Source organism: Erinaceus europaeus, chromosome 1 (assembly GCF_950295315.1).
Source record: "Erinaceus europaeus chromosome 1, mEriEur2.1, whole genome shotgun sequence".
Lineage (NCBI taxonomy): Eukaryota > Metazoa > Chordata > Mammalia > Eulipotyphla > Erinaceidae > Erinaceus > Erinaceus europaeus.
The window spans coordinates 87,956,242-87,982,925 of NC_080162.1; the positions used below are offsets into that span (position 1 = coordinate 87,956,242).

The window sequence follows — 26,684 nt, forward strand, 5'->3', positions numbered from 1 at the left end:
TAAATATAATAGTTTGTACATGCATAACATCCCCCAGTTTCCCATTTAACAATACAACCCCCACTATGTCATTTATCATCCTTCATGGACCTGTATTCTCCCCACCCACCCACCCCAGAGTCTTTTACTTTGGTGCAATACACCAATTCCATTTCAGGTTCTACTTGTGTTTTCTCTTCTGATCTTGTTTTTCAACTTATACCTGAGAGTGAGATCATCCCATATTCATCCTCCTGTTTCTGACTTATTTCACTCAACCAACATGATTTTTTCAAGGTCCATCCAAGATTGGCTGAAAATGGTGAAGTCACCATTTTTTACAGCTGAGTAGTATTCCATTGTGTATATATACCACAAGTGATGTCTGGTTCTTTCTCTCTCTCTCTCTCTCTCTGCTATCATTTTATTTATAAATAAATAAAATCTTTAAAAAAAAACCAACCCCCACTAGGTCCTCTGTCATCCTTCTTGGATCTGTATTCTCCCCACCCACCCACCCCAGAGTCTTTTACTTTGGTGCAATACGCCAGTTCCAGTTCCAGTTCTACTTGTGTTTTCTTTCTTTTTCTTTTTTTTTTTTTTTCCTTTTTTTTCCCTCCAGGGTTATTGCTGGGCTCGGTGCCTGCACCATGAATCCACCACTCCTGGAGGCCATCCCTTTCCCCCTTTTGTTGCTCTTGTTGTTGTAGCCTCATTGTGGTCATCATCATCGCCATTGTTGATGTTGTTCATTGTTGGATAGGACAGAGAGAAATGGAGAGAGTTGGGGAAGACATAGAGGGGGAGAGAAAGATAGACACCTGCAGACCTGCTTCACCGCCTGTGAAGTGACTCTCCTGCAGGTGGGGAACCAGGGGCTCAAACCGGGATCCCCGTGCTGGTCCCTGCGCTCTGCGCCACATGCGCTTAACCCACTGCGCCACTGCCCGACCCCCTACTTGTGTTTTCTTTTCTGATCTTGTTTTTCAACTTCTGCCTGAGAGTGAGATCATCCCATAGTCATCCTTCTCTTTCTGACTTATTTCACTCAACATGATCTTTTCAAGCTCCATCTAAGATCAGCTGAAAACAGTGAAGTCACCATTTTTTATAGCTGAGTAGTATTCCACTGTGTATAAATACCACAACTTGCTCAGCCACTCATCTATTGTTGGACACCTGGGTTGCTTCCAGGTTTTGGCTATTACAAATTGTGCTGCCAAGAACATATGTGTACACAGATCTTTTTGAATGGGTGTGTTGGGTTCCTTAGGATATATCCCCAGGAGAGGAATTGCAGGATCATAGGGTAGGTCCATTTCTAGCCTTCTGAGAGTTCTCCAGACTGTTCTCCACAGAGGCTGGACCAATTGACATTCCCACCAGCAATGTAGGAGGGTTCCTTTGACCCCACACCCTCTCCAGCACTTGCTGCTGTTACCTTTTCTGATGTATGACATTCTCACAGGAGGGAAGTGGTATCTCAATGTTGTCTTTATTTGCATTTCTCTGACAATCAGAGACTTGGAGCATTTTTTCATGTGTTTCTGAGCCTTTTGGATCTATTCTGTGGTGAATATTCTGTCTATGTCCCCCCCCATTTTTGGATGGGGATATTTATTTGTTGTCTTGTTGTTGAGATTTGCAAGTTCTTTATATATTCTGGTTATTAGCCTCTTATCTGATGTGTGGCATGTAAAGATCTTTCTCCCATTCTGTGAGGGGTCTCTTGGTTTGGGTAGTAGTTTCTTTAGCTGTGCAGAAGCTTTTTAATTTAATGTAGTCCCATAGGTTTATACTTGCCTTAGTCTTCTTTGTAATTGGATTCATTTCATTGAAGATGTCTTTAAAATTTATGCGGAAAAGAGTTTTGGCAATATTTTCCTCTAAGTATCTGATAGTTTCTAGTTTAACATCCAAGTCCTTGATCCACTTGGAATTTACTTTTGTATCTGGTGAAATATAGTGGTTCAGTTTCATTCTTTTACATGTTTCAACCCATTGTTTCCAACACTATTTGTTGAAGAGACTCTGCTTTCCCCATTTAATAGTCTGGGCACCTTTGTCAAAGATTAGATGTCCGTAGGTGTGGGGGCTTACTTCTGGGCTCTCAGTTCTTTTTTTTTTTTTTTTTTTTCTCCCTTGGTTATTGCTGGGCTCGGTGCCTGCACCATGAATCCACTGCTCCTGGAGGCCATTTTTCCCCCCTTTTGTTGCCCTTGTTGTTGTAGCCTCGCTGTGGTTATTATTATTGCCACTGTTGATGTTGTTCGTTGTTGGATAGGACAGAGAGAAATGGAGAGAGGAGGGGAAGACAGAGAGGGGAAGAGAAAGATAGACACCTGCAGACCTGCTTCACCGCTTGTGAAGCGACTCCCCTGCAGGTGGGGAGCCGGGGTCTCGAACCGGGATCCTTACGCTGGTCCTTGCGCTTTGCGCCACATGCGCTTAACCCACTGCCTGACCCCCCTGGGCTCTCAGTTCTATTCCACTGGTCAGTATGTCTATTCATGTTCCAGTAACAAGCAGTTTTGATGACAATGGCCTTATAGTACAATTTGTGATCTGGAAATGTATTGCCTCCGGTTCTGCTCTTTTTCTCAAGATTGTTTTGGTAATTCTAGGTTTTTTCTGGTTCCAGATAAACATTTGTAGCATTTTTTCTATTCTCCTAAAAAATGTGCTTGGGATCTTCATGGGGATAGCATTAAATCTGTAGATGGCTCTGGGTAGTATATTCATTTTGATGATGTTAATTCTTCCAACCCATGAACATGGAATATCTTTCCACTTCTTTGTGTCTTTTTCAATTTCCTCGAGTAGTGACTCATAATTTTCAGTATCCAAGTCTTTCACTTCTTTGGTTAGGTTTACTCCAAGATATTTTATTGTTTTTGCTGCTATAGTAAAAAGAATAGATTTCTGGATTTCTTCTAGCTTAGTGTTTGCATAGAGTAATGCCACAGACTTTTGAATGTTAATTTTGTAGTCTGACACCTTACTGTATTGCCTGATGATTTCCAAAAAGCTTCTTGCTGGATTCCTTAGGTTTTTCTATGTATACTATTATGTCATCTGTAAATAGGGCGAGTTTGGCTTTTTCTCTTCCAGTCTGTATGCTTTTATTTATTATTTATTTATTTATTTTTTTATCTGTATGCCTTTAATTCCTTGCTCCTGCCTGATTGCTATGGCAAGAACTTCCAACACTATGTTGAATAGTAATGGTGATAGTGGGCAGCCCTGTGTAGTACCTGATCTGAGGGGAAATGCTTCCAGTTTTTTGCCATTAAGTATGATGTTGGCTGTAGGTTTGCTATATATAGACTCCACTATCTTCAGGAATTTTCCATCTATTCCCATTTTTTGTAGTGTTTTGATCATAAAGGGTTGTTGTATTTTGTCAAAGGCTTTCTCTGCATCTATTGATATGACCATGTGGTTTTTGGTCTTGCTTTTGTTGATGTGGTGGATCACGTTGTTTGATTTACGTATATTAAACCAACCTTGCATGCCTGGGATAAACCCCACTTGGTCATGATGAACAATCTTTTTAATATGCTGCTGTATCTGGTTGGCTAGAATTTTCTTCAATATTTTCGCATCTATGTTCATCAGAGATACTCGTCTGTAGTTTTCTTTTTTGGCTGTGTCCCTGTCTGCTTTTGGTATCAGAGTGATGTTGGCTTCATAGAAGCTGGCAGGGAGTATTCCAGTGTCTTCAATCTTCTGGAAGACTTTTAAAAGTAGAGGTATTAGTTTTTCTTTGAAGGTTTTGTAGAATTCATTTGTAAAACCATCTGGTCCAGGACTTTTATTTTTGGATTTTTTTTTTCTCATCTTGTTTTCCTTTTTCTTTTTTTATTTTTTTGGGGGAATTAATGTTTTACATTCAACAGTAAGTACAATAGTTTGTACATGCTATTTTTGGATTTTTGATAACTGTTTCAATTTCATTAGCTGTGGTGGGCCTGTTCATGTTATCTACTTCCTCTTAATTTTGGAAGTTGGTAGGTATCTAGGAAATCGTCCATTTCTTCCAGGTTCTCTAGCTTGGTGGCATCTAGTTGTTCCTGCTGCTATAGTTCTATGTACTCCTGTGCCCTGAACCTGTATCACTGCAGTAGTTGCACTGTGTCGTTTTGGCCAGGCTGGCTTCGTGGGCAGGAGACAGAGACGACCAGATACTCATGACTGAGCAGGGATGCGGTTCAACAAACTAATCTAATCTAATCACAACCCAATTCTGTCCTCCATCTCTCTCCTCTGGTGGAAGAGTCAGGAACAAAGGAAAAACTGTATGATAGGGGGCGGGGAGAAGGAAGAAGAGATGACTAAACCAAATGTCCCAGAGGCAGGGAGGGGGGGAGGGGGGAGGAGACCAAACCAATATCCCGGAGGCAGGAGGGTGCCCAGCCAACAGTGGACGTGGAAACAGTACTCAGCAAGCAACACAAGCGAACCCAATGTGATAATAAAAAACAGAAGGCTTCACAAACAGAATCTAGAAGCATACCAACAGCACTGTACTCCTGTGTGCTGCAATAGGATGACACTACCAGCACTTGGGTTCTGCCTTGTGTTCTATGTAACAGACTCCTGTGCTACTCTGGCTCTGCCCTGCCCTACCACTGTGCTAATCTGCACCTCTTCTATGCCTGCCTGCCTGCCTGCCTGCCTGCCTGCTTGGTTGCATTCCTTCCTTCTATCCATCCATCCATCCATCCATCCATCCATCCATCCATCCTTCCTTCCTTCCTTCCTTCTTTCTTTCTCTCTTTGTATTTATTTTGGATAGAGATAGAAATTGAGAGGGGAGAGGGATATATGAGAGGGAGAGAGACAGATATCTGCAGCTCTGTTTTGTCACTTGTGAAGCCTCCCTCCCTGCATGTGGGGACTAATGGCTTGAACCTGGGTCCTTGAACATTATAGTATGTGCGCTCAGCCAGGTGTACCACCACCTGGCCCCTCCCTTCCTCATCCATCCATCCATTCATCCATCCATCCATCCATCCGATCACTGCTCAGGTCTGGCTTATGGTGTTGCTGGGAATTGAATTTGGGAATTCAGAACCTTAGGCATGAAAGCCTTTTGCATAACCACTATGATATCTCTCTGACATTTATTTGTTTATTTGATAGAGACAGATTGATAGGGAAGGAGGAAGTAAAGGAGAGATACCTATAGCATTGCTTTACCACCTGTGAAGTTTTCCCCCTCTATGTTGAGGACTAGGGACTTGAATCTGGTCCTTGAGCACTGGAACATGTGCATTACCAGGTGTGCCACCATCATCTCCTACCCCCCCTCCACTTTTTTAAAAGATATTTTTATTAATGAGAGAGAACCAGAGTATCACTACCATATTTGATATGGAAATTGAAGTTGGGATCTCATGCTTGAGAGTTCAACATTTTGTCCGCTGTACACCTTCTGGTTCTTAAAACAGGTTTTTCAAGATTTATTTTCAACCTCAGAATCACTTTATTGAGGGAAGGTTGATTTATAGGGTTGTTTTTATGAATATCTTTTATTTTTAAATTTATTTCATATGACAACAGAGTTTCAGAGAGAGAGAGAGAGGACACACTGCTTTAGTACATGCAGTGCCAGGGGTTAAAGCGGGAACCTCAGCCATGTAAGTCCTGAGCTCTGCCACTTAAATTATTTTCCTAGCCTCCCCCTCCTTTTTTTTTTTTTTCTACTCTATATGGTAGGACAAGAGAAATTGAGAGAGGAGAGAGACACCTACAGACCTGCTTCACCACTCATAAAATGCCCCTCTGTGGGAGTTGGGCGGTAGGTAGCGCAGTGGGTTAAGTGCAGGTGGTGCAAAGCACAGGACTGGCATAAGGATCCCAGTTCAAGACCCCAGCTCCCCACCTGCAGGGGAGTCGCTTCACAGGCAGTGAAGGATGTCTGCAGGTGTCTGTCTTTCTCTCCCCCTCTCTATCTTCCCCTCCTCTCTCCATAGGTCTCTGTCCTTTCCAACAACAATGACATCAATAACAATAATAATAGCCATAACAACGATAAAACAACAAGGGCAACAAAAGGGGAAAAAAAAGATTAAAAAAAAAAGGAAAGAAATATTAAAAACAAAAAGTGGGGGGTGAAGGATAGGCTAGGAAAATAGTTCAAGGGAAGCCCTCTGCTTATTTTGCAGAGGTGAATGGGAATGATCTGTAAATCTTTGAGGACTGGGGACATGAGTCTTCACCTTAGACCCAGGAAAGGTTAGAGATTATCACACTGAACCCTTTGTGACAGCACCGGGAGCTGAGCTCAGGGAGGTGTCCATTTGTCCCTGCAGGACAGACAATGCTGTGAAGAATCACTGGAACTCCACCATCAAAAGAAAGGTGGACACAGGAGGCTTCCTGAATGAGGCCAAGGACTGCAAGCCCCCCGTGTATTTTCTACTGGAGCTGGAGGACAAGGACAACTCCCAAAGTGCCCATCCCCCAGAGGGCCAGGTGAGAGCACAGCTGGAGTGATGTCCTGGTTTTCTCTCGCCCTCCCTCTTACTGTGTTAATAAATAAAATCTTGAAGAAAAAAAAAAAAAAGCATGTGCTGGGACATTACAAACACCACATTCGTGGTTGGCTTCTTGAACCTGTTCTTACTCCTTTTTGCCCTTAATTCGTTTCATTAACCATTTCCTTACTCAAGTTCCTGCACTTTGCGCCATGTGTGCTTAACCCACTGCGCTACCATCTTCATTAGCCATTTCCATGCTGTTCATCTGACAGTGATACTGATCACTACTTTCTAGATCTTTGCTGATAAGTGTAGTAACATCCCTGCATGAAAAATCTTAGTGTCTGGGGGCTGGGCGGTAGTGCAGCGGGATAAGCACAAATGGTGCAAAGCACAAGGACCAGCATAAGGATCCCGGTTTGAGCCCCCAGCTTCCCACCTGCAGGGGTTCGCTGCACAAGCAGCGAAGCAGGTCTGCAGGTGTCTATCTCTCCCCTCCTCTGTCTTCCCCATCTCTCTCCATTTCTCTCTGTCCTATCCAACAACAACGATAGCAGTGACAACAATAATAATGACAATGATAAAAAAAGGGGGGAAAATGGCCTCCAGGACCAGTGGATTCATAGTGGTGGCATCGAGCCCCAGCAATAACCCAGGAGGCAAAAATAAAATAAAGTAAAATAAAATAAAATAAAATAACTTAGTGTCTTCACTTATAGGCCAGGAAACAGACTCACGGCCACAGGGCTTGTTCTTGGTCATCCAGAAAAAACGACACATTGGATTCAGAGCTCATATTCACTTTCCATTAATTGTGTGTCGTTTTTAAGATTGTCTGAAGTCTCTCAGGTCGATATGTTAGGCTTTTTTCTAAGATTCTGCTGGGAGAATACTGTCGTGAAGAATTTTCTTGAGGCATTGGGTGTTGCACCTAGTAGCACACACACATGTTGCCATGTGCAAAGGTCCTGGGGTTATGCCCCCAGTCCCCACCTGTGGGAGGGAAGCTTCGCAAATGGCAAACCAGTGTTACAAGTGCTCTTTTTCTTCTCTTTCCCTTTCTGTCAATTTCTTTTTTTTTTCCTTTTTTTTTTTTTAGCTATAATAATTTTTTTTATTATTATTTAAGAAAGGATAAATTAACAAAACCATAGGGTAGGAGGGGTACAACTCCACACAATTCCCACCACCCAATCTCCATATCCCATCCCCTCCCCTGATAGCTTTCCCAGTCTCTATCCCTCTGGGAGCATGGACCCAGGGTCATTGTGGGTTGTAGAAGGTGGAAGGTCTGGCTTCTGTAATTGCTTCCCCACTGAACATGGGCGTTGACAAACACCTGCAGACCTGTTTCACTGCCTGTGAAGCGACACCCTGCGGGTGGGGAGTTGGGGGCTTGAACCCGGATCCTCATGCTGGTCCTTGCGCTTTGCGCCACATGCTCTTAACCTACTGTGCTACCGCCCGACTCCCGTCTACATTTTTTTTTTTTTAATTTATTTAGCTTCCCTTGTGTTGCCCTTGTTTTTTTATCTTTTTATTGTTGTTGTGGTTGATGTCGTCGTTGTTGGATAGGACAGAGAGAAATGGAGAGAGGAGAGAAAGACAGACACCTGCAGACCTGCTTCACCGCCTGTGAAGCGACTCCCCTGCAGGTGGGGAGCCAGGGGCTCGAACCGGGGTCCTCATGCTGGTCCTTGTGCTTAGCGCCACCTGTGCTTAACCCGCTGTGCTACTGCCCGGCTCCCTCCCGTCTACATTTTTTAAAAATTTAATTTAATTTTTTTTTAGCCTCTTGCATATAATCTAACCTAGCATTAGACATTGTTTTTGTTGTCCTGTCTCTTTTATCCATTTTTATCTGAAATACATTTAGTTTCTTTGACAGCATTACATTTTTGGTTTAAGTTCAGTTTTTTTGTTTTTGGTTGAAGTTGAGTCTTCCCTGCTCTGTTCCTCCACCTCTCTCCCCTTTTTTCTAGAGAGATAGAGACAGGAAAAACAGCACCAAACCTTCCTCTAGTGCTGTGGGTACTGGGCTCATAGCTAACCTGGGTTGTGCATATGGCAAAGTAAGCTTACGGGTTCACCTGAGTTATTTTGATGGTCCTGTGGCCAGTTATTTCATAAAATAACTATCATTTCAAGTTGTTTATTTTTTTAAAAAGTTTTATTTACTTACTCATGAGAAATGATAGGAGAGAAAGAACCAGACATCACTCTGGTACATGTGCTGCCGGGTATTGAACTTGGGACCTCTTGCTTGAAAGTCCAAAGCCTTACCTACTGCGTCAACTCCTGGACCACATCCTTATTATTATTTTTTTAATCAGAGAAAATCTAGATGACCTTGGGTTTAAGCAAGACTTTTAGAGATTTATTTGTTTTATTTCATGAGATAGAACATCACAGGAGGAAGAATGTTCAGGGGGAAAAAGGCTGAGGCAGCTTTCCCCATGGCTTGGGGTTCATCATACTTCAACTCAACAAAGAATTGGAGGAAGAAAACCCACTATTTTAAGGCATTTGAAAGCTTTTATTCTGGAAAAGTGAGATGCTTCAAGTTGTTTCCTTATTGATAGATTTTTTTTTTAAATGCTAGAATATATATCTATTTTATTTATTATTATTATTATTTTTGCCTCCAGGGTTATTGCTAGGACTTAGTGCCTGCACCATGAATCCACTGCTCCTGGAGACCACCCCCCCCCCCTTTGTTGCCCTTGTTGTAGCCTTGTTGTGGTTATTATTGTTGTTGTTGATGTCATTCGTTGTTGGATAGGACAGAGAGAAATGGAGAGAGGGGAGACAGGGGGAGAGAAAGACAGACACCTGTAGACCTGCTTCACCGCCTGTGAATTGACTCCCTTACAGGTGGGGAGCCGGGGGCTCGAACCAGGATCCTCACGCTGGTCCCTGTGCTTTATGCCACATGCGCTTAACCCGCAGCGTTACTGCCCGACCCCCTATTATTATTATTTTTAACCACAGCACTGTTCAGCTCTGGTTTATGGTGGTGCAGGGGATTGAACCTGAGACCTTGAAGCCTCAGGCATAAGAGTCTCTTTGCATAACCACTATGCTATCTCCTCACCCTGAATATGTATCTCTTAACAATAACTCCATAATCACTGGCTTTGTGTCCCCCAGGGAAGTCTCATGACCAGCTGGCCCTCAATGCTCCCTGTCATGAAGGAGGAGGAGAGCAGTGAAGAAGAGGCCACACCAGCCACCATTTCTCAGGAGAAGGAGCCTCTCTCTGCAGACCTGGATGAAGTGCGGACGCCTGAGCCCATGGAGGACTTCCCTAAGCAGGAGGATGAGGATTGCTCCCCCCCAGAAACCAGCCTGCCCTACAGATGGGTGGTAGAGGCTGCCAACCTCCTCATCCCTGCCGTGGAGTCCAGCCTGTCTGAAGCCTTGGATCTGATTGAGTCGGTAATGTTGGTTCAGCCTTTGCAGTAGGGTGCAGTGGGAGTAACCCCACATGTACATCCATGGGTTTCTCTCCTCACTAAGAATAGTGACACCTTTTACTGGACAGCTATTAATTGCCAGGCTCTGGGCTTGCTGCCCCTTCCACACGCATCCTGTGCATTGCAGGTGAGTGAGACAGGCTCAGAAAGGCCAAGCCACATACCTCAGGTCACACAGTGAGTAAGCTTCGAGGCTGCAATTGTCCTGTGTGTGTCTCTTGTCTCATTCAATAAGAGCTTGGATGTGTAGTCTTTGGGGGGGTGGGGGGGACATTAGCTCAGATCCTCTAACTCTGGGTCTCACCTTTTCTTTCTTAAGATTGTTTTGGTAATTCTGGGTAATTTTTTGTTCCAGATAAACATTTGTCGCTTTTGTTCTATTCTAAAATTTGGATGGGACCTTGATGGGATTGCATTAAATTTGTATATGGCTCTGGGTAGTAAATTCAATTTAATGATGTTAATTCTTCTAACCCATGAACATAGAATATCTTTCCACTTCTTTGTGTCTGTTTCCTTGAATAGTGACTCATAATTTTCAGTATGTAAGTCTTTCACTTCTTTTGTTAGGCTTATCCCTAGATATTTTATTGTTTTTGTTCCTATAGTGAATGGGATTGATTTCTAGATTTATTTTTTATAAATTTTTAAATTTTCTTCGTTTATTGGATCAAACTCAGGACCTCATGCTTTTGAGTCCAAAACTTTAGCCACTGTGCTACCTTCTCGGCTGCATGTTTTTCTGTATGTCTTAGAAATATATATGAAAGTGGTAGGGCCATGGAGCACCTGGTAGAGTATGCACGTTACAGTGCACAAGGACTTAGGTTCAAGTCCCTGGCCCTACCTGCACGGCGTGATGAACCAGGTCTGCAGGTGTCTCTCTTTTCCTCTCTACCTTCCTCTCCCATCTCAATTTTTCTGTCTCTATTCAAATAAATAAACACTTAAAAAAGTATATGAAATAGTTTTAAAAACACAACAAACAGCCATATGCAAATATCTTTCCTTAGCAAAACTGTTGTACCAACTGATATTTTGAAAGCAGTTACTTATTTATTATTTCTTTTTCCCTTCCTTCCTTCCTTCCTTCCTTCCTTCCTTCCTTCCTTCCTTCCTTCCTTCCTCCTTATTGGGGGGATTAATGGTTTACAGTCAACAGTAAAACTGAGTAGCTGGTACATATGTAACATTTCTTAGTTTTCCACATAACAATCTAATTCCCCACTAGGTCCTTCTCTGACATCATGTTCCAGGACCTGAACACTGCCCCCACCCCCCGCCAGAGTCCTTTACTTTGATGCAATACATCCCTCCCTTCCTTCCTCCCTCCCTCCCTCCTTCCTTCCTTTCTTCCTTTTTTTCCCCTTTTAATTCTGGATAGAGACCAAGAGAAATTGAAAGGTGGGAGGGGAGCTAGACAAAGTGAGTTACCTGTAGTATTGCTTCACAGCTCATGAAGCTTCCCTCCCCTGCAGGGGGGTGCCATGTACTTGAACCCGGGTCCTAGTGCACAGTAACTTGTGCTCTACTAGATGTGCCACCACACGACCATGAATGTCATCTCTGACCCCCCTCAGGACCCTGATGCGTGGTGTGACCTGAGCAAATTTGACCTTCCTGAGGACACCTCTGTGGACGGCAGCATCACCAGCAGCCCGGTGCAGCCACCACTGACTCAGCAGCTGTGCCCACCTGGCCGCCAGCCTGCCGCCGCTGTGCCCAGCGTGACTGAGTACCGCCTTGATGGCCACACTATCTCGGACCTCAGCCGGAGCAGCCGGGGAGAGCTCATCCCCATCTCTCCCAGCACTGAAGTTGGGTCAGGCATTGGCACGCCACCCTCAGTGCTGAAGCGACAGAAAAAGAGGCGGGTTGCCCTGTCGCCTGTCACAGAGAACAGCGCCAGCCTATCCTTCCTGGACTCCTGCAACAGCCTGACGCCCAAGAGCACCCCCGTCAAGACCCTGCCCTTCTCTCCTTCCCAGGTGTGTGGGCCACAGGCCACACCTCCGTGGCTCTGGCTTCACACGTTCCCAGTGCCCACCAAGCAGCTGGCACACATGGGCGCTGAGTGTCTTCTGTGTGCCAGGTGCTGGGACAGGACAGTGAGCAAAACCAGGCTCTGCACCTGCCCTCCTGAAGCTTATGCTGTGGGAGAAAGTGCAGTTAATTAAAATAAGATGGAAGCCCATGTGATAGCTAAGTGGATGGAGGAAGAAGAGGCTTATTACAGTGCTCTCTGCATGAGAAAGAGGCGATGCTTAGACCAAGAAGTCATAGGTAATAGCTGACCAGAAAGGGAAGTGGCTCTGTTTATGAACAGAATCAGTTTGCTGGGCCCAGAGTGATAATTCACTAAATAGGGCACATGTCTTGCTTTGGCACTGTGTGGAAAGAGCTAGGACATTGAGGAAAGTGCTGGTACTGGTGCTGTGACCTCTGTCTCTGTCTCTCTGAATAAAGAAAATTGTGGGCTTCACAAAAAAAAAGGGGTGGGAGGAGTGACCAGGCAGTGGCCCACCCAATTAAGCGTACATATTATCATGTAAAAGGACCTGGTCTCCAACTGCAGAGAAGATGCTTTATGAATGGCAAAGCAGGTCTGCAGGTGTTTACTTTTCCCTCTCCCTTTCTATCTCACCTTCCTTCTCAATTTCTCTCTGCCCTATCAAGTATCAGAAAGGAAAAAAGAAAGAAAGAAAAGAAAGGGAAAAAATGGCCGCCAGGAGCGGTAGATTTGTAGTGCTGGCAACAAGCCCCAGTGATAACCTGCTGGCAATTTAACAAGTTGTATATATTTTTGAATCACCTATTTCACTTTATACCAGATTGGCCAGTAGAGCACATGCTTTGCTGGGTGTGAGACCCTGGGCCCTGAACCCCAGCATCCCCAGCATCACATGGGACATGGATGGCAGCAGGGGAACTCCATGGAGCGAGCAGGCAGCGCTGAGGTCTTCTCCCTCTCTCCCTCTCCCTTTTTCTTATTTAAAAAAATGAGAGGGCGGAGGGTAGATAGCATAATGGTATGCAAACAGACTCTCATGCCTGAGGCGCCAAAGTCCCAGGTTCAATCCCCTGCACCACCATAAGCCAGAGCTGAACAGTGCTCTGGTTAAAAAAAAAAAAAAAAGGGAGTCGTGCGGTGGCGCAGCGGGTTAAGCGCATGTGGCACAAAGGACCTGCGTAAGGATCCCGGTTTGAGCCCCGGCTCCCCACCTGCAGGGCAGTCGCTTCACAGGAGGTGAAGCAGGTCTGCGGGTGTCTATCTTTCTCTCCCCCTCTCTGTCTTCCCCTCCTCTCTCCATTTCTCTCTGTCCTATCCAACAATGATGACATAAATAATTACTACAACAATAAAAAAAACAAGGGCAACAAAAGGGGATAAATAAATAAAAATATTTTTAAAAATCCATAAAAACCTTTAAAAAATGAGAATAGAAAATTGATCTGAGGGAGGTATTGACATATGCCAGGCTCTGAGCTGCATTATAAAAAAGAAGAAAAAGGAAGGATAAATGATAAAGGAATGTTTTATGGCAAGTAACAACTATGCTGATAGCAATTCCTCACTTGCTAAGGGCTTATTGTGTTCTTGGTGCTGTCTCCTGTAACTGTCTGTGTACCTTACAGCTTACAGTGGGAGTGCCTGGGAGGAGTTGGGGGCTGTCATCTTCTTTTCACAAATTTTAGGAGGGTCTTCAAGTCTGGGAAGCTCTTGGGCTGAGCTAGGAGTGACAGGTGGGGTGGGGGAGGAAGGGGGTTGGGGATAGGGGGAGGAGGCGTGATACAACTGTGGGAAGGAAGATGCATTCAGGGGTTGAGCAGACGCTCAGTTCTAGAAACTCCACGACCCCAGACAGATGCAGGGAGAGTAGAGGTTTCAGGTCCCACTGGGTCTGCTCCCTCCCAGTGACCCATTTCAGGAGGCTTAGAGACATGGAGGCCAGGTCTGAATGTTGGGGTGACTGGAGGTGCTCTAGAGGGAACCCCTTGCGGTCATTCATGGTTGCCTTAGCAAGGGACCTTAAGGGGCCTTTAAACTGCCCAAACTCCTCTGCTCCCTCACAGTGCTGGAGGCCAGGAATCCCAGATAAAGTGAGGGCTGGATGGACACCCTGCCCCTGGGTGTCTCCTTCCCACCTGCTATCTTGGTCTTCCTTCCATGTGTCTTGTGTCCTAAGGGCTTACTTATCTCCTCTCTTAACAATCTCTTCATTATTCAATTCCAGCTCATTAACCAATCCACCATGGCTGCTACAATCTGTCTCTCTCAGCTTCTATTCTTTTTTTTCCTCCTTCAATTTATTCTGGATAGAGACAGAAATTGAGAGAAGGGGTGATGGGTACCAAGGGAGATAACCTGTCACACTGCTTTACCTCTCATGAAGCTTCCCCCCTACAGGTGGGGAACAGGCTTGAACTGGCGTCTTTATGCATGGTAATCTGTGTGCTCAACTCAATGCACCACCACCCAGCTCCGGTCTCTTTCTTAAGCACTTAAAATTTTTTTTTTAGGAATTTATTAAAACATTTTTTTTTATTATCTTTATTTATTGGATAGAGACAGCTAGAAATTGAGAGGGATGGGAGAAATAGGGAGGGAGAGAGAGACCTACAGCCCTGCTTTACCACTTGTGAAGCTTCCCCCTGCAGGTGGGAACTGGGGGCTTGAACCTGGGTCCTTGCACACTCTGAGGTGAGAGCTTAACCAGGTGCATATCACCCGGCCCCAGCACTTTTTCTTTTCTTTTTTTCTTTTTTTAAGATTTTATTTATTAGTGAGAAAGATAGGAGAAAGAAAGACCCAGACATCACTCTGGTACATGTGCTGCTGGGGATCAAACTCGGGACCTCATGCTTGAGAGTTCAATGCTTTATCCTCTGTGCCACCCCCTCCCCCAACCATGCAGCCCCAGTCTTTTCATTTTTTAATATTCTTTTTTTTTTTTTGCCTCCAGGGTTATTGCTGGGGCTCAGTGCCTACACAATGAATCCACTGCTCCTGGAGGCCATTTTCCCCCCCTCTTGTTGCCCTTATAGCCTTGTGGTTATTATTGTTGTTATTGATGTTGTTTGTTGTTGGATAGGACAGAGTGAAATGGAGAGAGGAGGGGAAGACAAGAAGGGGAGAGAAAGACACCTGCAGATCTGCTTCACCACCTTTGAAGCCACTCCCCTACAGGTGGGGAGCCGGGGGCTCTAACTGGGATCCTTAACGCTGGTCCTTGTGCTTTGCGCCACCTGTGCTTAACCCGCTGCGCTACTGCCTGACTCCCCATTTTTTAATATTCTAAAGACAATGGGTCATTGGATGAGGGCTCACCCACATGATCTCATTTTATGTTCATTATCTCTTTTTTATTAAAAGTGAAAGTTTTTTTAAAGTATCAAGAGATTCTTTCTTTATCCTTATTTATGGATTGGATAGACACAGCCAGAAATCAAGAGGGATGGGGGAGATAGGGTGAGAGACAGAGACACCAGCAGCCCTGCTTCACCACTTGCAAAGCTTTCCCCCTGCAGGTGGGGTCCTTGCACGCTGTAACATGTGCGCTCAACTAGGTGTGCCACCACCCAGCCCCTGCTCTTAATCTCTTTAAAGTTTAAAGGTTATCTCCAAATACAGATCCACCAGTCTGAGGGCCTGGGTGAGGCTGGGTTAGAGATTTAAAGTATGAGAGGACATAGCTCAGCAGGCCCTAGGTAGAGTCTGCTGGCTGGAGAAGCAACACTGGAGCCTCAAGCTGCCCAAACACCAGCCTGGGAATACTGGCACCAGTGGCTGCTGCTCAGGGACCTGATTTAGGGCGGTGACCTTAGCCAGTAGGGACACCTGTAGGGCAGAGGGAAGAAAAGACTCGGACCTGGTGCTTCTAGTACCCAGCACAAGGATCTGAACCTCTGTAAACTTTGTTTAATCTGTGAAAGGGAGGATCTAGATTGTGCAATTGAACTCACGTAGCAGGATCTCTGGAAACCGTCTCAAGCTCCTAGAGCAAAGTTCTTGGTCCTGCAGCTCTCTCCCCCATATCCCCTGTCCATTTCCTTGCAAAAGCAGCTCCTTCCTTCCTTCTTTCCTTTTTTGAATTTCTTTATTGGGGGATTAATGGTTTACATTTGACAGTAAATACAATAGTTTGTGTATGCATAACATTTCTCAGTTTTCCACATAACAATATAACTCCTGCTAGGTCCTCTGTCATCCTTTTCCAGGACTTGTATTTGCCCCCACCCCGCAACCCCCACCCCAGAGTCTTTGGTGCAATACATCAACTTTTTTTTTTTTTTTTTAACCAGAGCACTACTCAGTTCTGGCTTATGGTGGTGTGGGGGACTGAACTTGGGACTTTGGAGCCTCAGGCATGGGAGTCTCTTTGTATAACCATTAAGCTATCTACCTACATAGCAGGAGTTTCTTTCATTGACAGCAGTTTATAGGGGTGGGACATCCCTCCAGCCAGCCTCAGTGAAAATAGGGATTAAGGATAATGGTATGCTAGGGGCCGGGGCTGGGTGGGGTGGGTGGGTGGGAGTCACCAGAAACAGTTCTAAAGAGTTCCCATCAATCTGTCCCGACTTCTGTTCTCTGAGCGTGACTGGTGGAAGTGTTCCCATATGATAAGGGGGACCTCTTGTCAGCAGCCATATGGGGGAGAGATGGGGGTCTCGCCCACACCCTGCAGTCCTCCAGAGTCCTTTCCTTGGTCATCATTTGCCTTTTTCTTTGTCTTTCCTGGCAGTTTCTGAACTTTTGGAACAAACAGGATACACTGGAGCTGGAGAGTCCCTCTCTGACGTCAACCCCGGTGTGTAGCCAGAAGGTGGTGGTCACAACACCCCTGCACCGTGATAAGACTCCCCTGCACCAGAAACACGCTGCGTGAGTGCCCACTGTGTAACTCCTGACCCCCGACCTCTGACCTGGCAGGAACAGACTCTCTAGGAGGTAGCCTGAGACCACTTCCAGAAAGTAGCCTTCCCTCTGGCCACCACACCTCTTCATTTGTCAACACAGTCTAGGGTTTCCTTTACCTTTGTCCTTCCTCGTTTCTAATTACTAATCTCGGGAATGGAGAGAATCCAAATGCCGAGAGGGAGGAAATTGAGTAATCCTCTCCACCTTCGTTGGATTTCAAATGCAATCCTCTGTGTTGGATTAAGTTTACTGAGCAGGACAAAAGTGTTTCCAGCCCTCAGGTTGGGAGACCTAGGCTTTGGGGGTGCTGGCTTCCTGCTGTGCTTTAGGGACTGGAGGTAGATAGAGGGTACCAGAGAAAGGCTGCCACTCTACCTCATTTCCCTATGACCTTTATGTTTTATTTTAAAAGTCATTCCTTTTTTTTTTCTTCTATTTTTTTTTTCTGCCTCCAGGATTATTGCTGGGACTCAGTGTCTGCACCTCAAATCCACTGCTCCTGGAGGCTGTTTTTTCTCCTTTGTTGCCCTTGTTCATCTTTGTTGTAGTTATTGTTGTTAGATAGGACAGAGAGAAATGGAGAGAGGAGGGGAAGACGGAGAGGGTGAGAGAAAGACACCTGCAGACCTGCTTCGCCGCTTGTGAAGCAACACCCCTGCAGGTGGGGAGCTGGGGGCTTGAGCCGGGATCCTTATGCCAGTCCTTGTGCTTTGCACGTGCGCTTAACCCACTGCTCTACCGCCCGACTCCCCTTAAAATTCATTCCTGAAATTGCAAGTTTGTCCATAGGTATGCTCTCACATTCTCTTGTTCGTGGCTTCTCCCTCCCAATCCCCTTTTTTATTGTTGTCACCAGGGCTGACTTTTTATTGCTTCCGGCTGACTTTCAGATAGAGAACAGAAAAATTATCACAGCAACAAAACCTTCCCCCAGTGTCATAGTCCTCCCATGCAAGGTACTTGCTGCTTGAACCTGGTTGTGCGCATGGCAAAGCCACCTCCTGCTCAGATGAACTTTCTTGTCAACTCTGAGTTTTAATTTCAAACTCTAGATAAGAAGATGTGTTACTTCTTTAGTTGCTGCTTCTCTTATCTCTTTTTTTCTTTTCCTTTTTTTCCCCAGAATATAGTTCAGCTCTGGTTTATGGTGGTGCAGGGGATTGAACCTGGCACCTTTGGTGCCTCAGGCATGAAAGTCTTTTTGCATAGTCATTTTTGCTATCTCCCCAGCCCATAGGTTGCTATTTCTGATGTCTGACACTTTTCCACGTACCTTAGGAAATCTTCCCACTGTTGTTGACTCCGTGGGTTCTTGTTCCTCTCATTTTTATATTCCTACTCATTGTCTTAAGCCATTTCCTTTGAACTGAATTGTCTCTTCGTACTCCAGTTTGGTTTTCTATAGCTCTCACCTGCTAAGCCCTCTGCCTCACAGAATTTCCTTTTCCAAGCAGTCTTTCATGGTCCCTTTTCAAGTTGACTTCCTGTATGCAGTTGGCAGTTACACATGTGTTCTTAGTACATGCTGATGGCATAAATTAAAGGGTCGTTTTTTTTTTTTTAATTCCCTTTTGTTGCCCTTGTTTTATTGTTGTAGTTATTATTGTTGTTGTCGTTGTTGGATAGGACAGAGAGAAATGGAGAGAGGAGGGGAAGACAGAGAGGAGGAGAGAAAGATAGACACCTGCAGACCTGCTTCACCGCCTGTGAAGCGACTCCCCTGCAGGTGGGGAGCCGGGGTTCGAACCGGGATCCTTATGCCGGTCCTTGTGCTTTGCACCACCTGCGCTTAACCCGCTGCGCTACAGCCCAACTCCCAAAGGGTCGATTTTGGAGTTTTATTTACTTATTTATTTACCAGAACACTGTTGAACTTTGGCTTATAGTGCTGCTGGGGATTGAACCTTGGACTTAGGAGCTTCAGGCATGAAAGTCTTTTCATGTTGTCTCCCATTATGCTGTCTCCCTGGCTCCTCTTTCTTTTAAGATTGATCAATAATTTGAGAGAGAGCAAGAATCACAGCACCCCTTTGGTACCTGAGATGCCAGGGATAGAGCTCTGGACAGCATGTCCTATGATCTAGCCACTTTGCCACTTCCTGAGCTGCTACTCATGTTTCTTGGAGAAGCTCCATACCCCAAAGAGATGTTTGATTCCACAGTTCAGCTTGTATCCTCCCCCTGGGCCCCTCCCCCCATTTGTTTTTAAAGATTGATTCATTTGAGAGAGGCGGGGCCAGGTAGTGGTGCACCTGGTAAAGTGCACGTGTTACAGTACACAAGGACCCAGGTTCAAGTCCCTGGTCCCCACCTGCAGGATGAAAGCTTCATGAGTGGTGAAGCAGCAGTGCTACAGGAGTCTCTCTGTCTCTCTCGTCCCCCTCCCCTTTACATTTCTCTGTCTCTATCCAATAATAAATAAATAAATAAATATTAAAAAAGAGAGAGTGTCCTCAGAGCATTACTGTGGCATATACCATACTGGAGATGAAACTTAGGACCTCATACTTACAAGTCAGGTGCTCTACCCTCTGTTCTACTTCCTGGCCACGGGTTATCCCTTTCACCTGCAGTCTGAACCTTAGCATGTTTATCTGTGGCCAGCGCCGATTTGACTCATCGTGACAGAGGTCTCTGTGTCTCTTGGGAGATGAAAGGATTTGGGAGGAGATTGTATGGGTCCCTGTGTAATCTATCAGCCCCCAAGAAGGGAAGAAAGAAGAGTCTGCACTTGTCCTAGTGCTTATCTCCCTGTGAGATGGCTGGCAGGCTGAGGCAAGTGACTGGAGCAGCAACTTTGGGAGGCCCTGTCCACATTTCTGCTTTCCTGGGGATGTCTCTCACATCCCCTGACTGCCCCACTGTCTGAACTTCAGGAGTAAACTGGCAGCTTGCCCAGGTGACCAAGATCCTGTGGGTTTGGACGTCGAGTCTGGCACTGTCATAGCCGATTAGCCCACAGCCAGATGGCTGGCTCTGCGCAGATGCCTCTTGTGTCTGCTCTCAGCTGACTTTTCTAGCACTAGCAGAAACCATTCTTTGGTGGGCTCACACCTCATAGAAGCTTCATGGTGTTTCTGCCTATGAGCCGGACCTCTCCAGGCTTTGGTCTGCCAAAGCTTTTCCTTCCACAAATCTGTCCCACTGTGATCATTTGGATGAGACTCAGGGACAAAGCATGTTGGCTTCACCATTTCACACTGATGTCCTTCCCACTATACCTTCGGGACGCTGCTGGCAAGTGCCCTCCAGAGAGCAGTTGGTGGGGGTAGGGTTTTAGTGAGTGTCACTTTATTCCCTGTCCTTGCTCCCTGTGCTTGAAGTGAGACCTAGGCCCGCCTTATTGACGGAGTGTCCTAACCACAAGTTCATGACAGCATCATTCTCAGCTGCTCTTCCTCCTAAGTCTCCGGGACCCTCTTAAACTTCTTGTTCTTCCCTGTTTCTGAGGGTGGTTCTTTCACGGAGTCCCAGACCGAGACCTGGTGGGGTGGGGAGGCTGGTGGGTGGCTGGGTGAGTGCCGTGGGAAGAGGGTATGAGGACTTGGGGGTGAAGCCTGTGACCGAGTGACTGGTGTCTGCCCTGGCTCTACCAAACCCATTTGCTAAGCCGCCTTCTCTGGCCCAGCAGGTTTGTCACCCCTGACCAGAAGTATTCTATGGACAACACTCCCCACACACCCACCCCGTTCAAGAATGCCCTGGAGAAGTATGGACCGCTAAAGCCCCTGGTAGGTAGCAAGGCCAGACGGGCCTGTGCAGCAGGGCTAAAAGCTCATCCGGCCATTTCTATAGAACTTGGGGCCGGGAGTCAGACGGTAGAGCAGCAGCAGCAGGTTAAGAGTACATGGCATGGGAGTCGGGCGGCAGCACAGTGGGTTAAGCGCACATGGCACGAAGTGCAAGGACCGTCATAAGGATCCCGGTTCGAGCCCCTTGCTCCCCACCTGCAGGGGAGTTGCTTCATAGGTGGTAAAGCAGGTCTGTAGGTGTCTATCTTTCTCTTCCCTTCTCTGTCTCCCCCTCCTCTCTCCATTTCTCTCTGTCCTATCTAACAACGACGACATCAATAACAACAACAATGAAAAACAACAAGGGCAACAAAAGGGGAAAAAAATGAGCACGTGGCATAAAATGCAAGGAACAGCGTAAGGATCTCGGTTCAAGCCCCCAGCTCCCCACCTGCAGGAGAGTTGCTTCACAGCTGGTGAAGCAGGTCTGTAGGTGTCTATCTTTCTCTTCCCTTCTCTGTCTCCCCCTCCTCTCTCCATTTCTCTCTATCCTATCCAACAACAACAACATTAATAACAACAATGAAACAACAAAGCAAGGGCAACAATAGGGAATAAATAAATAAATATTAAAAAGAAAAAAGAACTGAGGGAGCCCTCTCTTCTCTCTCTGACACCAGTTCTCTCTATGCCCCAAGGGCTTGCAGATATCCCAACTCTATCAATAGGGAACCCTGGGCCCAACTCTATCAATAGGGAACCCTGGGCCCAACTCTATCAATAGGGAACCCTGGGCCCAACTCTATCAATAGGGAACCCTGGGCTGTGTTACTTAGCAAGTCTTGGGACATTTTCTCAGTGCCCACCGTGTATGAAACAGGCACTGCTTGGGGCCAGAAACACAGTGGCACCTTGGGAGGTACAGTTCTGATTTGGGGTTGCACAGACACTGAAGCACACATGAATATACAAATACGCAAGTTGTTTCAGGGCATCTTAAGTGAGGGGCGGAGAAGAGACGGGAGTAGAATGATGTGATTGGGTACCCTGCCGGAAGGGTCCTGGTCCCAGTGGCTTTAGGCCTCCTTCCTGGGGAGGCCGGGCCTGCAGCCTGGGTGTGGAGGCTCACCAGGGCCGTTCCTACCCCCCAGCCCCAGACCCCACACCTAGAAGAGGACTTGAAGGAGGTGCTGCGCTCCGAGGCGGGCATTGAGCTCATCATTGAGGACGACATGAGGCCTGAGAAACAGAAGAGGAAGACGGGAGTTGGTAGCGGCTTGGGCAGGGGAAGGGTAAGATGGGGCTGTGGGGGTGGGGAAGATGAGGCCACAGCCCCTGTGCCCTTAGCTTCCTGGTGTAGAACCCCTGTCTCCCACACCCATTTGTTCTGGTCCTTTAGCCACTCCACATTGAGTTCAAGTCCTTTTGAAGTGGGCTGTAGGCTGGACAGAGCAGCTATTAAGACCCAGAATTGGCAGCCAGGTAGAGAGTGCGGGACTGGCATGTTTACGGTCCTGAGTTTGCTCTCCAGTACCACACATGCTGGAGTGATGCTCCGGCTCTTTCTCCTTAAACATGTAATTTTTTATTTAATATTTTTAATTATTTATATTTGGATAGAGACAACATTGAGAGAAAAGGGGGAAGTAGAGAGGGAGAGAGTGCTGCTCAACCACTTGTGAAGTTCCTCCCCTACTGGTGGGGACTGGGGGCTTGAAACCAAGTCCTTGCACGCTGTACCGCGTGCACACAACCAGGTGTGCCACCACCTGGCCCTGAAAGTAAATAACTTTTTCAGGCCAGGAAATAGTTTCCCTGGTAGATTGCACACTTTGTTGTGTTCAAGGACCCTGGTTTGAGTCTCCAGCAGGTGCTGTGATGTTTCTCCTCTGTGTTTGTCTCTCCTTGGACTGTTAAATTTAAAAAGAAGTCTCCTAGGGTGGGAGGTAGATAGCATAATGGTTATGCGAACTGACTTTCATGTCTGAGGCTCTGTCAAGTCCCAGGTTCAATCCTCCGAACCACCATAAGCCAGAGTTGAGCAGTGCTCTGGTTAAAAAAAAAAAAGGAAAAAAACAAGTCTCCGGAGGGGCCCAGTGGTGGCACACCTGGTTGAGCGCACATGTTACAGTGCACAAGGACCCAGGTTCGAGCCCCCAGTCCCCACCTGCAGGGGGAAAGCTTTGCGAGTGGTGAAGCAGGGCTGCAGGTGTCTCTCCCTCTCTATCGTCCCTTCCCTCTCGATTTCTCGCTGCCTCTATCCAATAAATAAAATAAAGGTAATGAAAAAAATTTTTTTAAAAATGTCTCTGGGCGGGGGAAGACAGCATATTGGTTATGCAAACAGACTCTCATGCCTGAGGCTCCAAAGTCCCAGGTTCAGTTCCCTGCACCACCATAAGCCAGAGCTGAGCAGTGCTCTGGTGTTTCTCTCCGTCTCTCCCCCCTCCCTTGCATCTCTTAAAAAAAAAAAAAAAGAAGTCTCCTAGGTGTGGTGGGGTCATGCAGGTATGAAGCTCTAACACACCAAGAAAAAAAATCTTTCTTAAAAATTTTTTTAAAAACTCTTTATTTCTTGGATAGAGATAGCCAGAAATCGAGAGGGGAGAGGAAGATAGGGAAAGAGACACTTACAGCACTGCTTCACCACTTGTAAAGCCCCCCCCCCCCACAGGTAGGGGACTGGGAGCTTGAACCCGGGTCCTTGCACATGGTAACGTGTGCCACCATCTGGCCCCCAAAACAAATCTTTTAAAAAAAATGATTTGGGCAACCCCGAGTGGTGGCACTGAAGATAAAAATCAGACTGTCAAGTGTGAGGTTTTGAGCTTAATCCTCAACATTGTATGTACCAGAGTGAGTCTCTGGCTCTCTTTTTCTCTCTTATAAACAGATCTTTAAAAACATGGATTTGAGGGGAGTCGGGTGGTAGTGCAGCGGGTTAAGTGCACGCGGCGCAAAGCGCAAGGACTGGCGGAAGGATCCCGGTTGAGCCCCCGGCTCCCCACCTGCAGGGGAGTCATTTCACAAGCGGTGAAGCAGGTCTGCAAGTGTCTTTCTCTCTTCCTCTCTGTCTTCCTCTCCTCTCTCCATTTTTCTCTGTCCTATCCAACAACGACAACAATAATAAAAAACAAGGACAACAAAAGGGAATAAAAAAATTAAATAAATGGATTTGAGGGTTACCTCACTAATAGAGATGTTAGTGGAGGGTCTGAGCTTTTTGCATTTTGCACTATTTGCAGGTGTGACTTGGCTGGTTGTCTAGCAGGATTGCTGAGAGGGCTTGTCAAGATATTCAGGGGGCTGTGCTTGGCTTGTTTGGGGATCAGGAGTTGGGTGGAGGCTAGCATATGTGTCGGCTTACCCACTGCGCTATAAGGCGGGGAAGCCCTCCTGTGGCACAGAGGGTGACATAGCCAGTCTCCTAGGACCCTTGGCCCACAGCACATCCTCATGGTGGGCCTGGCCTGGCAGCTCTGCTGCAGCACTGAGATCTGTGAGCTGACAGGTGACACCAAGGTGCTGGTGTTCTGTTCCTGCCTAATCACCACCTCCTCTGACCCCCAGCTCCAGCGAAGCCCCATCAAGAAAGTCCGAAAGTCTCTGGCTCTTGACATAGTGGACGAGGACATGAAGCTGGTGGTGTCCACATTGCCCAGGACACACTCCATGGTGAGTGAGGAGGGCCAGTTTCTCCCTAGGTGCCTTCTGCTGCTGGCCCTCATTGTGGCCGGTGCGCCGCTATGTTCCATCGCTGGGGAGCCAGAGACGACCCGAACTGCCCCTGCGGCTACAGACAGACTATGACCCACATAGTCAACGACTGCCACCTCTCCAGATTCAAAGGAGGTCTTGAAACTTTACATCAGGCTCAACCTGACGCTGTTGACTGGCTACGGAAGAAGGGCAAATGCTAGAAGAAGAAGAATTGTGAAGAAGATCCTGGGGTGGGGGTGGGGTGGTCTGGGGGCCTGAGGATGGGCTTCCTGGTTCTGGGTTCCGCAGGGTGGGGGCTGGTGAGGACGCTGTATTTGAGTACTCACCCTCGGGGCCAGTCTGGGCGGGGGAGGTCTGGGGACTTAATTGATAGAATACAGGTGACAACTATGAATTTGGGTCCCCAGTGTTATGGGGGAGCAAGAGGGGACAGAACACAGGGCACAGAGAATCACAAGAGAGCCATGAGTTCAGATGGCACCAGGCTCAGAGAACCTAGCTGGGAGCCGGGGTGCTGATGCTTTGTCTGCTTGCTTGTTTTTCTTTCTTCTTCTCTCCCCTTCTCCCTCTCCCCCTTTCTCTTGTATATTTGTGCACTTATTTATGTATTTACTTACTTATTTTGATAGGATAGAGAGAAATTGAGAGGGGAGGGGGAGACAGGGAGAGTCAGACACTGGCAGCACTGGCTCTCTGTGAGCTTCCTGCCCTGCAGTGGGGACATGGTAAGGCTCACAGTACTTACTGTGTGCACTCAATCAGCTGTGCCCCCATCGAGCCCCATTTCTCTTTGAAAAGCTTATGGTCCGGCAGCCAGATGGTGGCACGCATGGTTGAGCACACTTGTTACAGTGCATGAGGACCTGGGTTCAAGTCCCAGGTCCCCACATGCAGGGGGGGAAGCTTCATGAACAATGAAGTAGTGCTGTTCCGTGTTGATTTCTCTGTCCAATAAATAATAACTAAAATATTTTTTAAAAAAGCTTGTGGCAGATGCCGAATCTCTAACTTGGCTTTGATTTCAGCCCACAAGTGTCCCGTCGAGCTCCGCTAGCCTCACCTTATCGGGCGTCAAGGAGGACAACAGCCTGCTCAACCAGGGCTTCCTGCAGGCCAAGTCCGAGAAGCCTGCGGCGGCCCCCAAGCCCCGAAGCAACTTTCCAACACCCGCCCCTGTGAGTGCTGACTGAAGGGCCTCCTTTCAGGGGCCTCACACCTGAGGACACTGGCTTTTCCTCACATAGGGGAAGGTACCACAGGGGGGTTAGGAGGTGGAGAGGGGTGGGCTATATGGCCTGGTCTTCTGACCCAGCCTCCTCAGTCTGCAGCTAAGGAAACCCAGAGAACAGTGTCCTGAGGCCACCCCAGGAAGCCTGAGGACTTGAGGCCTCTAGAGGGAGGCCCCATCACACCTCCACTCCCCACTCTCCTGCTAGCTCACTGTCCCTGCCTAGATGGTAACCCGCTTTTCTCCTCCCAGATGACCAGCGCCTGGAAGACAGTGGCCTGCGGGAGGACCAAGGACCAGCTCTTCATGCAGGAGAAAGCTCGGCAGCTCCTGGGCCGTGGGAAGCCCAGCCACACATCCCGGACCCTCATCTTGTCCTGAGGGGCTTGGCGGTCATGAGCCCATTCACATGTTTACAGGGGGCTGGGGACACCGACGAGACCTGTAAGCGTGAACATCACATTCAGGTGACTTGCCTGCAGGGAGCCTTCTGCCGCCAGCCCCTCCCAGACTGCTCAGGTGGAGACACAAACGGCAGGGCCACCTGACGACGTCCGACCTCTTGCCGTTCCTGGTGCTTACACAGTCCCACTCTGGGCCTGGCCTCATCTCAGACCCTTGTGGAGGATGGGGGGTGTGGGGGCATGCCCCTTCCCTCCCCCTGTTGGTACATTTTCTTGAAAGAATAAAGTTACTTTTTTTCATTTTGCTGCTTTGGAGTTCGTTCTCTCTCTCTCTCTCTCCTGGGCCTAGCTTGTGGTTCCTGGGAATTGTCACGGGATGCCAGGGGTGTAGGGACCTGCACTGTCTTCCTCAGAGGTTGTGCAGTCTGGGCCTGAGGCTCTAGAACCTTCTGCCTCTCTATCCCCCAGTGTGCTGGGAGCAGTTTCTGCTTCTGCATCCAGTACTTTGGCTGCTGGGTGGGCAGGGGATGTAGTACATAGGGTCCTGTTTGACCCTTGCCAGGGATGGCTGACCATCCTGGCACACAATGAGCCCAACCTCCAGGTCAGACTGGGAGGCCAGGGCCCAGCAGAAGCCTCTGGTCAGAGTGGCCCTGATTTCTCCAAATGTGGTCTGGTAGGCAGACTAGGTGGTAGGAAGTTACTGGGGATTGAACGGCAGGCTCCAGGTTCAAGTCCT

The 26,684-nt window shown here is 47.2% G+C and overlaps 1 protein-coding gene across 2 annotated transcripts in view; it reads left to right on the forward strand.

Annotated features, from left to right (window-relative positions):
* MYBL2 (MYB proto-oncogene like 2) overlaps window positions 1-26,245 on the forward strand; it is a 50,069-nt gene extending 23,824 nt beyond the window's left edge. For both annotated transcript variants that reach the window (XM_060190391.1, XM_060190395.1), the window contains exons 6-14: window positions 6,297-6,459; window positions 9,615-9,902; window positions 11,521-11,928; window positions 16,687-16,826; window positions 20,494-20,593; window positions 21,745-21,885; window positions 24,164-24,268; window positions 25,339-25,488; window positions 25,794-26,245. In XM_060190391.1, coding sequence (XP_060046374.1) covers window positions 6,297-6,459; window positions 9,615-9,902; window positions 11,521-11,928; window positions 16,687-16,826; window positions 20,494-20,593; window positions 21,745-21,885; window positions 24,164-24,268; window positions 25,339-25,488; window positions 25,794-25,922 — 1,624 coding nt within the window. In that variant the 3' untranslated portion in view covers window positions 25,923-26,245. The remainder of the gene's footprint in view (window positions 1-6,296; window positions 6,460-9,614; window positions 9,903-11,520; window positions 11,929-16,686; window positions 16,827-20,493; window positions 20,594-21,744; window positions 21,886-24,163; window positions 24,269-25,338; window positions 25,489-25,793) is intronic.
* The last annotated feature ends 439 nt before the right edge of the window (window positions 26,246-26,684 follow it).